Raw genomic sequence first — 14,530 nt, forward strand, 5'->3', positions numbered from 1 at the left:
TAATGCATTCCTGGATGCTGAGACTGTCAAGTTCTTTCCTAATATCCTCGTTTTTAATATGATATTGCCATTGATGCCTTCTCATGCCCTAATCTTTTTCAGGACTCTCATATCTGTGGTCTTTAGCCTTTGATCAAGTGTTTTACTTCTGACCCAGCTCTCAGACCCATAAGTTAAAATTGGTTTAAACACTGTCTTGTATACATCTAATTTAGTGTTTTGGCAAATTTCTCTCTTATTCCATATAAATATATTCAATTGACTTCCTATCATATACAAGCGTTGTTGATTCTGTTGTCTATTTCCATATTTAATTTACCACCTTCACTAAAAATCGTGCCTAAGTAGCTGAAATGTTTTACTTGTTCTATAGGTTCTCCATTCACAATGCAGTTGATATTTTCAGTGCTTCTGCCTATTTTCATTGTCTTTGTCTTGTTATTGCTGACCTTCATACCATATTTCCTCTGTATCGAGCCCTGATAAGACCCCATCTAGACTACTGTGCTCAGATTTGGTCACCTAGGTTTCTTCTTGATGGGGAGGAGGTGGAGAGGATCCAGAGGCGAGTGACCAAGATGATAGCAGGTCTGTGGAATGAACCGTATGAGAACAGGTTGAGGATTTGTGGGTTGCAAAAATTGGTTGATAGGCGGAGGAGGGGAGATATGATTGAGACATTCAAATTACTGAAGGGTTTCTATAAAATTAATTCAGAAGATATTTTTGAGAACAGGGCTGGTTGTGGGAGGACTAGGGGACATCCATGGAAACTGGGCAAAAGTGTGGTTAGTAAAGGTGTTAGAGCTGGGTTCTTTACTTTTAGAGTAGTGAATGAGTGGAATGCACTCCCTGAGTCTGTGGTAGATGCTGTGACAGTGAATGAGTTTAAGGCGAGGTATGATAGATACTGTATGAATGACAAATAGTTGTGATGAATATGATTTGGGGCCTCCCTCGATGAGTCTAATGACTCCCTGGTGTTGCCTGTAATAATAGTAATAATAATAGTAATATCTATTACAACAGTTATTTAATTTAGTCATGGAATCTTGCTGACTTGTAGCAGATTTATTTAGAAGTATAACATCGTCTGCATAAAGCAGAGCTGACGTTAACATCTCCAATTTTGATCAGATTTAATGCCACTTCATAATGTGATCCATATAGATAAGGAATAACAGAGGGGATAATGTACATCCTTGTCTGACACCAGATTTAACATTAAACCACCTTCCTGGACTTCCTTCAGTTTTAACTGCTGACTTACAACTCAAATAAAGACTAAGTATTGCTTGATATAATGCCCCATTAACACCATATAACTTTAGCATTTTGAATAGCCCCTCTCTTGGCACCTTGTCATATGCCTTTTCCAGATCTCCAAAACTTAAATACCGATCTTTGTTATATTCCCATGATTTCAACTATCAACATGTGAATTTGTGCACATTTTTATGTTGGAACATGGTGTTAGTAATAACCAGTCCATATCCTGAGCAGAAATCCAACAGGTATTTGCTGTTATTATTAACTTTGCTCTTTTCTCCAAATTTTCCCAAAATATTTTTGTATGACTGGCAATCATTTCCTACTCTGCTATCTAGATCCCCAACAGGGACCATCTTTTCCTTTTTCATTGTGTCTGATGCTTTCTCTAAAGCATCAAACAATTCCTCCACTTCTACCTTAGTAGAACCTTCTTTTGGAGATCATATGCACAAATAAGTCTCATTGGCCAGTTCCCCATTCTCGTATTTGCAGACATCACTCTAATTGAGACTGCCTGCCATTCAAGAAGATTAGCCTCTTATTTAATGTTGAATACTGTGGCTACTCCTTCTTTTCCTTGATTTTCATTGCCTGAATATAACATTTTGTATTTATTGCTCAGAAAGATCTAACCAGTTTTTGCCTTTTTTGTTTCAGTCACCCCAGTTGAATTGGGGTGGGTTTTAGGATTTGTTCCAGTAGCTGACTTTTCGCTGTTTGCTCTGGTTCCTGGCGAAAACAATGGGGGTGTTGTTTAACTGGGTGACGCCCCAGCTGGCATGAAATTCTGTCATGTTGTACCATCATTTGATATTTTGGTTTAAGCCAGAAAGAATACAATATGGTTGGCTGAATCCCAAAGTGCCATCCCATCCACGTTCATTCAGTATCCAGGTAGATACCTAACAGGATGCACCATGAGAAGATGAGGATTGGACATTAGTTCAGAAGCCATAGTCTGTTTTCTACATTGCTTTAAAGGCTATGTGGAGGTCTCCTCTCAGTAATATAGCTTACCAAAGTTATTAGAAGAATTAAAAGCTGAACAGATTTCAAATATACTGTAGAATAAAATATACAAATATTATTGACTATTTGCTATTTGGAGTTATGAGCAAAGCAATTTATGAGGCCAGTTTATTATAACTGTCAACTGCATATGTTCCAGCTGGTTTTTCTGATTTCATTTGAAACACATGGGTTTCTGAGAAGAAAAGCCTTGCTACTTCTGTATGAGAGTGGCTAACTGAACTTCACTTGAAAAGCCGTGTAAAGGTTCTTTGTATCTTAATCTTGGAGAAAAAAATTGAAAGTTTTTCAGAACAAGAACCAAACCTTGGAAACTTAGTGAATGTTTTCATCTCCAAACACAAAATCTGAATATTTTCTTGATTCATGCAGGGAGCATGTAGTGATATTGTTTGTAAGTATAGAAAAATTAGAATTTCATGGTAGTTTCAAAATGTTAGTCAATCCTAGTAAAGAAATCAAACAAATGTTTCTGTCAATAAGCCAACATATCCTCCAAGAATGCGTAGAACAATGTAAGAATGCTAAGTGTAAAAGTAGGTTAACAAGTCATAGGAAGATTTTAGAATATAGATTGATTATTGATTTGTGGTTTTATGGTGCAACAATAGCAAAATGTCATACTCTGCCAGGATACTTAGAATTTAGAAGATAAATATCAACACATTAGAAGAATGTTCTAGAGACTGTTCAAAAAAAAAAAAATAAATAAAAGTGGAAGAAAAAGAATTCTAAAGAAATCAGATTAAAAAATTATATAAAAACTGAAGATATTTTGAATGTCTAAAGTAATTAATTTGAAAGATTACCACATCTGATAAACAGAGAAAATATTGAAGATGAATGCATCAGAAATACATGTTTCTGATAGCTTGCTCTACAGTATTTAAGATAGACAAATCTATCACAGAGCTGAAATGTGGAAAAGCCACTGGAGTTAGTAATATTTGATCAGAAATGCCTTATATACTGCATAAATCAGAAGGTTAAATTCCATGTGATTGGAGTAGCGCTTTCATAGCATCCATCTAAAAAGGAAGAAACGAAACAATGTGAGAATTACAAAGAAATTTATGTACTGTGTTCCAAGTAACATTTATGCAAACATACTTGATATTAAGAAAATTTGGGGAACAACAAATTGGTTTCAGGCCATATAAGAATTGTCAGAATCAGATTTTTACTTCGACAAATAGAGGAGAAGTAATGAGATGTAGGGATTCTTAAGTTTGGTAGGGCTAGAGAAAGCATATGATAATGTTCTAAGAGAAATGCTGTTCAAAATGATACATTTATATGATGCAGTTAGAATTGAAGGAAATACTGAAAGAAGATTTAATAGAAAATCAGCTATAAGAAAGGGTGTATGCATTCTCCACTCTTATTCATCATCTACTATATATTGATCACATTATGAAGGAAAGTGTCATCAGACTGATATCTAAATTGGAGATATTAAGTTCTCTGTTCATATGATATGTATACTCCTAAATAAATCAAAGCTTCAGGACTCCAGTTTAATGAGTAACTCTTCCACATCAAATCTGGCATGAAAACCATCAGTTTAAGATAGAAATATTAGGAAAGTAGGGTACGAATATTAGAGCCCTAAGTCAGTTGCATTCTTATTGGTGAATCTGCTTAATTTAAATATTTCAGTGTCTACAATTTTTAGCAAAGATGCAAATTGATTTTGAAAATAGATAATAGAATAAGTGCAGCAAGTGTCATTTGAATTTATATGGAATAAGGTAGAAGTTAGCCAGAACACCAACACTATACAAAAGTGCTCAAACCAGTTTTACTTAAAGTTGTACTAGAAATATTTTCTGAGAAAAAGTTAGCAAAGTGAACAGATGGCATCTGTGGCAAAAAAAAACTATTAAAAATGAAGATATTAGAAAAACTTCCCATCATTAGTATTCAGAAATTTGTGAGACAAGCCAATCTAAGATGGTGTGTTTTAAACAGAATTGAGAAAAGAACTGATAATCAAACAGCTTCTTGAAGCCAGGATGGAAGGAAACAGTCTAGAAACTAAGATCTTGTTGGATTGATGCAATTAGCAGTGCCTTTTGAACAGCGCTTCCCAAATGTGGGCCATGCCCACCCCCTTGGGGGAGGCTGTAAGTTTTGTTGAGGGGGCCGTGAATTAATGAAAACAAATTTAAAATGTTTTAAGACTAAGTAGATTTTTTTTTTAATCTTAAAAGAATGTTTATTATTTCTTTTTTGTTCTTTTTTATATTTTAATGGAAAAAATCACATATTGGTGTTGGTTCAGAAATTTTGCTTCTTTCGTATTTCTGTGCTTAATGAATATTAGTAAATATATGCTTCTTCATATAAGTTTCATTTCAAAAACTGTTGATAAGAAGCACACAAAAAGATTACAAATGCAAAATCTTGAATATAAATTGTATTGAATATAAATACAATGAATATTATAATATTATATGTCTGTATTACGATTTAGATGGGGGGCTGTGAAATATTTTAATTTTTCCAAAGGGGTCTTGGCATCCATAAGTTTGGGAAGCACTGCTTTAGAAGACCAAAATTAAAGATTTGGCATTATTAAAGACATAATAATTAACAGATTAATTTGGAAAAATATTGTCAGGATGGAAGGAAGGAAGCTACTAATAATAATATTAAACTTATTTAGCTGTTAGAGTATCCTGTACATCCTTTGAGGATACATGTCAGGAATGATGTCATTTGTCTGTGTCTGTGTTCAGACTTTGTTCATCCAAGTCTGAACACTTTAAGCTTTAAGCCTTGTAAAATGTAAAAACTTTATTATTCCTATTGATCAATGCGTTTCAACATCAAAATGATCCCTTATGCTATCAGTTTTCACTTTGATATCTTAAATATTGAGATCTTCAACTGATCATCTTTAGTTTTCATGGTATTACAACATAATAAATCGTAAAAAAGATATTATTTACCATTTCACATTTTCCTCTTGCATGTTGGGCTCGTTAGCCTTTCACAGTCAGGTAACTTGGCTTCTTTGAAACCTAATTAATGCTCTAAGAGGGCAGTTAATTGTACCTGCATATTATGGCTTCCGAATGGCATATGTTCTTCTGTTTTGTGTGGAGTTTCTGAAATTGGCTAACTCACCTTCAGTTAAGTTGTGATAAAGGTTTTTCATGTCATAGATACAATTTGAACTTATGCTTCTCCAACTAAAGGGCATTGTTAATACCAACTGCTAAACTGGGGGATGGGCCCTCCATCGCTCTCTGAGAGAAAGAGATATTAACTGGCTTATATTTTTCCTGATTTCAGACCAGTATCTTTAGAAACACAGCTATTTGTTACATTGCATTGAGTGACAGTGATTATAGGAAACAGTTCAAATTAACAAAATACCTGAAGTCCTAATTTGGTGTTCTTTTTGCATTTGTGGTTGAAGTTGATCTTACAGTGACTATCTCCCAGATCTTTGGTAGATTAATGCACCCATACATATTGAGATTCAGCTGAGTGTCTTATGGTTTTACTTACTTTAAAAATAGTTTTTCTGACATATAGCATACTGATTTTCTTCCATGTGATCTACGTGAAGAGTTGTCCAAAGCCTAGTCTTTCGTCCTTACTAAAGATGCTTAGAAACATCTGGCTTAGATTTAATAGTTCTAATATTTTAAGAGGGTGCCCTCTATAAGTGGTGATAGCTAGTCCTTGGCTGTTGGATAAAAGATTTAAGAATTAATGTTTTCCAAATCTTGGCAAGTTTAACACAACCATGTTTATTTACATTAAGTTGACTTTTAAATCTGCTGCCATAGTTATGACAATGGTTGCATTCCTTGTGTTCTTCAAGGTAGATCTCCCAGTTTGTCCATAATATGACAAAGTTGCAAGAACAAGGAACTTTATGCACACCAGGAACAGAGAGAGAGTGGAAGGAAGGAAGGAGATGCTCCTTAAGATAGTTGATAAATAAGGTTTGAAAGCAATGCAGAGATATTTCTTTCAAGTTCTGGCTATTTTTTTAGAGGTACCCCTGATACAGGGAAGAGTAATAGTTCGACTCTAATTTGAATGTTGAGAGAGATGATGGAAAACAACTTTTCTTAATATTTTTGGCATTTATAATCATTGAACAAGAAGGTATGGTAGATAAAGGAGAGCTCAGCTGTGAGGGAAGCCTGATTGGAACAAAGGTGGGAAGCTCTGTTAACAAGGGTTTTAATGATACTATATTGTAGGGGAGGAGTGACTAATAGTTTGTGTATTTTTCTGTACAGGTAAGCGTTCTGTAAACTGAGTTGATTTCTGTGACGTTTTACTGTACTTGTTAAACAGGAAGTCAAGTTCCATCTGGTTGGTGCGACAGAGAGTAATTTTTTAGTAACACAATCTTGCAAAGCATTTATTCTTTTCGATGATTTAGAAAAATATTCTGCCAATGCACTGATAGTTTGGAAAAGCAATCTACATTCCTTGATATTCAGGAGGCTTTGCTTCCGAACTAAATTCAAAATGTGGGCATAGCAATGTGTATATATTGCTAAATGATATGCCTCAATAACTTTCCTCTGTAAGCCATTAATATGGCCACTCATTACACAGATACCATCATAAGTTTGGCCGACTAACTTGGCCTTGATATTAAATTCCTCAATTCTGTTTACAACATGTTTAAAAAGAGCACTAGACGTTTTATCATCACTTATGTCTGTAAATCCGATGAACCTTTCGTATATATGCCCATTACGGACATAACGGAAAACAGTTGATAGCTGCAATTTTGACATGACATCAGATGCTTCGTCCAGAAGAATAGCCATAAATGTAGCGGCAGCAGTTTCTTTTTTTATAGCATCTTTAACCACATCACATATAGTGCTAATAATATCATTTTGCACTGTGGAAGAAGTTCCTTAAAATACAATCGAATCCTTTAAATGACTGTCTAAAAGAGTATCATGCTCACAGAGCACATTTAAAAATTCTATATAATTTTCTTGAACTTCACATCCAGTTAACCATTCTATTGTATTGTATTGTGAAATAGAGAAGTGTTTTATATATTCAGTTTTTGCATCTTTGTGCATGCTCTGTAAATTTGGAAGAGGAGGATGAGGCTTACCTCCTTCAAGTATAGTCATAAATCCACAAAAGTTCTAACAGAAAATGGGACATTCATTAGATCATCAACAGTTTTCCATTGTAAAAATGGACAAAAAAATGATAAATTTATGGAAAATTATGTATTTAAAACTTGTCTACATTATATATAAAAACTTGCCTTACCACGTCAGTTCACAGGTGAAACTCAGAAAATAAAAACAGCAACTCATGACAAATGGCAACATTCGATTGGATTGGTTGACACAATAACCAATCACAGCCTCTAGGTCAGTGATGGCAAACCTATGACAAGCGTGTCAGCACTGACACTTGAGGATTTCAGGTGACACACCTTGGATGTTGAAAAATATTGGTATTCTGATGAAAAAACTAATTTCAGTAATTTCAGTTTATTAAATTAAATGTATAATATGAATTCATAGATTGTATATCAATGTCCTATTAAATAAATAGCCTAATATGATATGTATAAGTCACCATCTATGATTAAGTAGTTAAATTTATAATGCATGTATGCAAGTGGCACATCAACAACGTCAATATTTAAAAAAAAAACCTGGGTAAAAAGGTTCGCCATCACTGTTCTAGGTGCTATTGTCTCAGAGCTCACCCAGCCTTGCCTTTTCATGGGTTTAAAACTACTAAATGCCAAGAATTTGATCCTCTGCGCCCTCTTTACATCTTTTCAAAGGGCTCAAAGGTGTATGTATTTTGAAAGCTCACCCGGGCTATTAATGCAAATTTTATGCAATGTTTATGCATCGAAAATTGCCCTCATCATGAAGCATTAGTATATTGTGCTTAATTTTAGGAATCATGCTATGGAAGTCTTTAATGGGAATAAATTGAGCTGGCCTGGTTTGCTGAGTGGTTAGCATATCTGCTCTCTAGCCAAAAGGCTGCGGATTCAAATTCTGCCATGGGCATGGTTGTTTGCGATTGTTTGTGAAAGTACTAGTGGTGGTGATGGTAGTCGGCGGTAGATGGCATTGGTGTTAGATGATGAAGGTTGGTGGAGTAGTGAGATGAAGAGTTGTAGAGTAGATGCCCTCCCTTGATGAGTCTTTGGACTCCCTGGAGGTGTGATGTAATAATAATAATAATAAATGCAAAAATATAATATTGATAATACTGATATTTCATGGATGAGTACCGCATACCTGGAATATTCACCCCTGATATATGTATATATATTTCTTTTGTAATTGGGCTGTTTTTATTAGCAAAACAATTCAAAATGATAATGTCTCTTCTTCTTCTTCTTCGTCTATGATCTCTTATGCTTTTAAGCGTCGAGATTTTGCCAAAGAGATTTCCATGCCGTCCTGTCCAAGGTTTGTTGTTTTGCTTCTTTCCAGTTAATTCCCTTCTTTTCCAATTTTTCTTTAATTTCCTTTTGCCAACCTTTCCTGGGTCTGCCTATGTATCTTTTTCCCCTTAGTTTGAAATTTAATGAAATTGTTATTTTTGATCACTATTAAAATTTGGTTAGTCAGTAGTCCATTTTAATGGTAGAATTAAGGATAGCAAAATTGTCTACAGTACATTTTGTGTAGGTTCGATTGTTAAGATAATGACTGGCATCACTATACAAAATGCTTTTTATTAAATTTTTTATTTTTATTTTTTTTTGTTTGTGATCATATGCCATCATTTGCTTAATTTTTTCTGATTACTGTAGTTAATCAATTTTAAGGTTAAATTTCATTGGATATGAATTAATATTGGATATTAATTAACGGAAAATAAAAATAATGAGACCGATGCAATGAGTGAGATCGCACGGTTATGCGGAGCGATACACAGGGCAAATCGGCAGCAGGAGCGTTGGCAAAAATGTTTACCGAGCATACCGACTAATTAACGGCAAAAGTATGATAAGAAAAATAAGAGTATGATAGTGAGTGTAAACAAAATGAAAGAGCGAGTGTTGTACGGAGATTCTTTAGTAATATGATAGTTGAGAGTTTAACAAAATCGTACCAACCTGGTGTGAACGTTAAGGATGTAGGCGAGTCAATTAGAATGCAAAAGCAGCAGGTGAAAGAAATGATAGTAGTAGCAGGTACAAATGATTTGAAAGGAGACAAAATGTCTATGAGAGAGGATTTGAAGGAATTGCTTGAGGTAGCAAAAGAGAAGAGTGAGAAAGTTAGGATGGTGAGTCTGTTGCCGCGGTATGACAGTAAAGAGTATAGAAGGAGGCCCATAATTGCAAATGACATTATGAGTGAATTATGCAGGAGGAGTGATGTGGAATTTGTGGATGTGTGGAGTGAGTTCGATGGGCGAAAGGATTTATATAAGATGGATGGTTTACATTTGAATGAATTTGGTGTACAGAGACTTGAAAAGGTGTTGAATGTAGTGGAAGTGGATGTGCAGAATCAGGAAAACTGGAGTTATTAAGGGGAGGGGGACTAGATATGCAGACTTTAGGGGAGACAGTTGAGTGTATGAAAGTGTGCCCGAGCGAGTACGAAAGACAACAAATCAGAATGGGATAGTTAGTATAAGGCATCAAAATAGGGATGGGACAAATGGACTTCTGCAATTCATGTATACTAATGCCAGAAGTATTAGGAACAAGAAGGAAGAATTTTTGGCCTTGGTTGGCACTTCCAGGCCACAGGTTATTGGCATTAGGGAAACATGGCTGACAGAAGATGATATAGCTAGTGGGATTGAATGTGAGGGGGCATGGTGTGCTCAGGAGTGACAGGGAGAATAAAATGGGGGAGGGGTGTTATTGATGATAGTTGATGAGCTACAGCCAAGGAGAATAGAAGTGGAACTGCAGGATAGAGAAAAGAGCACATTTGAGGCTATTTGGTGAGAGATTGAAACTAGCAGAACAAAATATACAGTTGGGTGCTGCTATAGACCAGGTGATGGAATAGATGGTGGTGATAGTATGCACAAGCAAATAGAAGAAATGGGTGGAAGGAGGGTAATTATTATGAGAGATTTCAACTATGGTAACATTGATTGGAAAGAGGAGAGGACACATGGGAGGAAGGAATTGGATTTTATGCGGTTATTAAGGGATAACTACCTGAGACCACATGTAATGGAATATACTAGGGGTTCGAGAGTGCTTGACCTAGTAATTGCATCTGAGAATTTGACTGTAACAAATATGACCACATTGCCACCAATTGGTGAGCATGATCATAGGGTCTTGACTTGGGAGGTGGCTGAAGGTGTGGAATTTACAATTAAGACAGGGTACATGTGGAATTATCGGGCTGGTAAGTATGACAAGCTTAGGAGTTTGATTGGGTTAGTGCCATGGCATGTAAAACTGCAAGGGCTAGATGTTGATGGTGCATGGGTGCCAGTTAAGAAGTGTTTGTATGAGGCAATGGCTGATTGTATACCTAGAGTCCAAATAATAAATCAAGTTGGGGTTAAATAGATGAATAACACCATTAAGCTTCAGCTGCAAGAAAAAGAAACAACTATGGAGGGAATTTAAGGAGAAAGGTGACCAACAGGCACATGAATGGTATAAAGCACAAGAACGAGTGTGGTAAGAAAAGCAAAAACGGATTATGAAAGAACATTAGCCATGCAGGCTAAAGAGAACCCTAAACAGTTTTTTTGATATGTTGCAAGTAAAAGAAAAAATGTGTATGGCAGAATGATTTTAAAGAATGCCGATGGTAGGGAGGTAACCCAATCAGTTGATATAGTTGAATTACTGAGCGAGCACTTTGAAAAAGTATATCATCCAGGTGGTGACATTGCAGGAATGAATGAACCAATAGATTATATGGGAATTGTGGTGAATGAAATGGAGGTGAAGAGTCTATTACAAAACCTCAATGTCAATACTTCTGTGCGATTGGATGGTATACCAGCTTGTGTCGTACGTGAAGCAGCTAAAGAATTGTTAGTGCCCTTGACCGTTTTGTTTAAATTAAGTCTCGGGTCTGGGTTAGTCGCAAGGGGGTGGAAAGAGGGAAAAATAGTTCCACTCCATAAAGGAGGTTCGAAGACTGCTGTTGTAAATTACCGACGGATTAGCATATCAGGAATCGTTGTCAAGGTCTTGGAGAAATTAGTCAAGAGAAAAATACAGGATTGGATAGATGAAAATGGGATACTGTATGGGGGACAACATGATTTTGTGAAGGGTAGATCATGCCTCAGTAACTTGCTCACGTTTTATAACACAGCGACGGCCGAACTGGAAAAAGGTAATGGTTTTGCAGTGATTCTACTGGACCTTGCTAAGGCCTTTGACAGGATACCACATGGAATTCTAATCAGTAAACTGCATATGGGGGATGGATATAGGATTGGTGAGATGGATAGGAGGGTGGTTGATGGAGAGATATCAGAGAGTGGTTTATTCAGAAATAGAGTCCAAAAGACAGCCAGTGACTAGTGGTGTGCTGCAGGGTTCTGTTCTTGGACCACTACTTTTCAATTTGTTCATTAACAATTTAGGAAAGGATCTTCACTTGTTTGCTGATGATGCGAAGTTGGGTAGAGCAATAGTGAGTGCACGGGATGTCAAAATTTTGCAGGATGATTTGGATAGTTTGGAGGACTGGGCTAAGGAAAATGGATGTCAATTTAATGTGGCAAAGTGTAAGGTTATGCATTTTGGGGTGAAAAGATTAGCAGCAGTATATCACATTGGTGGAACCATACTCCAGGAGATCGATGAGGCCAGGGATTTGGGAATGTTGGTGGATAGGGAGTTGAAGTTTAGGGGGCACATTGCAAAAGTGGCTAAATCAGCTCATCAAATCACTTGGTTGCTGAAAAATACTTTAACAAGCAGAGACAAACAAGTTATTGTTCCTCTGATCGAGCCTTGATAACACCCCATCTAGACTACTATGCCCAGATATGGGCGCCAAGGTTTCTTCTTGATGGGGAGGAGGTGGAGAGGATCCAGAGATGATAGCAGGTCTGTATAATGAACCTTATGAGAACAAGTTGATGATTTGTGTTGGTTGTAGAAATTGGTTGATAGGCGGAAAAGGGGTGATATGATTGAGACATTCAAATTACTGAAGGGTTTCTATAAGATTAATTCAGAAGATATTTTTGAGAATAGGACTGGTGGTGGGAGGACTAGGGGCCATACATGGAAAATGGATGAGTGTGGTTAGCAAAGGTGTTAGAACTAGGTTTTTTGCATGGAGAGTGGTGAATGAGTGGAATAAGCTGCCAGCGTCTGTTGTAGGTGCCATGACTGTGAATGAGTTCAAGGCGAGGTATAATAGATACTGTGTGAATGTCGAATAGTTGTTCTTGACATGATGTTAGGGCCTCCCTTGATGAGTCTGTCGACTCCCTAGAGTTGCCCATAATAATAATAATAATATGACATGAATATCATGAAGTTTAAAACACAGCTTGTCTGCATTCTTAATTTGCTAGATTACACTCATTCTGCTTAGAGAAGTTCAACATGAGATAAACATTGTAGTTAGTACTAGTCTTTATGCAAATCAATATTTTGTTGGTTGTCATATATATAAATTAAGGTTACTATTCTTTGATTTTGTGATAATAAATGCTTTCGTTGATTTTCATACAGATATAAAGGATCATGCACGGCACATAGAAAAATCTGTTGCATCAAAGGAACCACGATTTATTCTTAGAGTTCTTCGGGCTCTGGTGTCAACTCGGAAAAGACTGAATGCTAGAATTTTAAGAAAAGTTGTTACTAGTTTTTATACCCATTCTGCTCAGCAGCGAGAGGCCCTTTTGAAATTTATAGATGAGGTATGTATTGCATTGTCCCTTGTTTAATTACTTAATATGTTGTATGTGTATCAACTTTTTAATTTAAATTTCATTTTCCTAAACTTGCATTAGGACATTATATAGCTGGTTGCATATTTATCTTGCAGAAAATTATTTTCAATTAGAGATGGTTTAAAAAAGTTTTTTTAAATATAACAGCAGATGATAATGTAGAACAGAGGTCGACAACGCAGTGCCCGCAGGCACCATGGCGCCCGCAGTGAATTTTTAGTGCGCCCTCAGAGAAATTATTGTAAACCTCTTTGAAGCTTGCAGTAGTAATTTTGCAGCGTAGATCGCAGTATATCTGGGAGATACATTCATTACTAGTATGTGCTAAAATGCAAAAAAAAAAATAAAGAAAAAACCCTGCAAATATAATACATGATGGTACAAATTAAGTGATTATTGAATCCAACATTATTTCATAGCTGAATATAGACACTACAAGAGTTTCGTGCTGAATATATAGAAAGTAAAAGTTTTGGCAGATGCAAACATAAGTATTGTCTTATGGGCAACTCGTAGTAAAGGTGGAGCAAGCTCCAGAACTCTTTCCTTAGTATTTTCCATAAATGTAAAACACATCTTGCAAAGGTCAGCAATCATTTTTAATATGAAGAGTGCAATATAAAATTTTAACATTATTTTATTTACCTCGCTGTTACAACATACTTTTGTCACATATGAATGAATATAAAATACCATAAAAAATTAATACAAAAAGAATATTCATGTTAACAATTAGCATGTATCTGTCAGATCAGGTGCGAGCACCTTGCTTTATCAATCATAAATGGCAAATGTATTTGTTTATTATGCAATAATAGTGTGGCTATTTCTAAAAAAATTAATATAGAAAGACATTTCAAAACCATTCATGCCAATTGTTGTAATTTTAAGTTTAATTATTTAAATCAGGAGGAGTCGGCAATGCAGCGCACGCAAGCTTCGTGGCGCTTGCAGTATTCAGCCCTTCATATGAAAAAGGTTGCCGAATACTGATGTAGAAAGTTGAACATGATGAAGGTTCAGTTGAAAATTTATTACATGCTTTAATCATGCCATTCATTTAGCAGTTGTTGAAGGAATTTTTTAAACATATAATGAATATGTTACTCAGACTCAGAAATCCTACTCTGAATCACATCTAGAATCCATTTATGAAAACAGAATTTTGTTTTCATCAGAAAACAAAATTCTGTCCCATTTATCAGTGCTCCAAGTCACATGTTAATGGCAGCAGTCAAATTTGATGAAGTGGTTTGGATTAATGGTATACACACCACTGGCTCCCTTGCATAGAGTCCACTTGATTTGAGCTTTCTTAACACAGTCTAGTTGC

General features: G+C 35.8%; 1 protein-coding gene across 1 annotated transcript in view; it reads left to right on the forward strand.

Moving 5' to 3' along the window:
- Positions 1-14,530, forward strand: part of Rpn3 (regulatory particle non-ATPase 3) — a 195,115-nt gene that overhangs the window by 18,183 nt on the left and 162,402 nt on the right. Inside the window, exon 3 of the mRNA XM_090404567.1 lies at positions 12,974-13,164. Coding sequence (XP_090260693.1) covers positions 12,974-13,164 — 191 coding nt within the window. The remainder of the gene's footprint in view (positions 1-12,973; positions 13,165-14,530) is intronic.

This window comes from Typopeltis vanoorti, chromosome 15 (genome assembly GCF_054136105.1).
Source record: "Typopeltis vanoorti isolate ZY-2024b chromosome 15, IOZ_Tvanoo_1.0, whole genome shotgun sequence".
Lineage (NCBI taxonomy): Eukaryota > Metazoa > Arthropoda > Arachnida > Uropygi > Thelyphonidae > Typopeltis > Typopeltis vanoorti.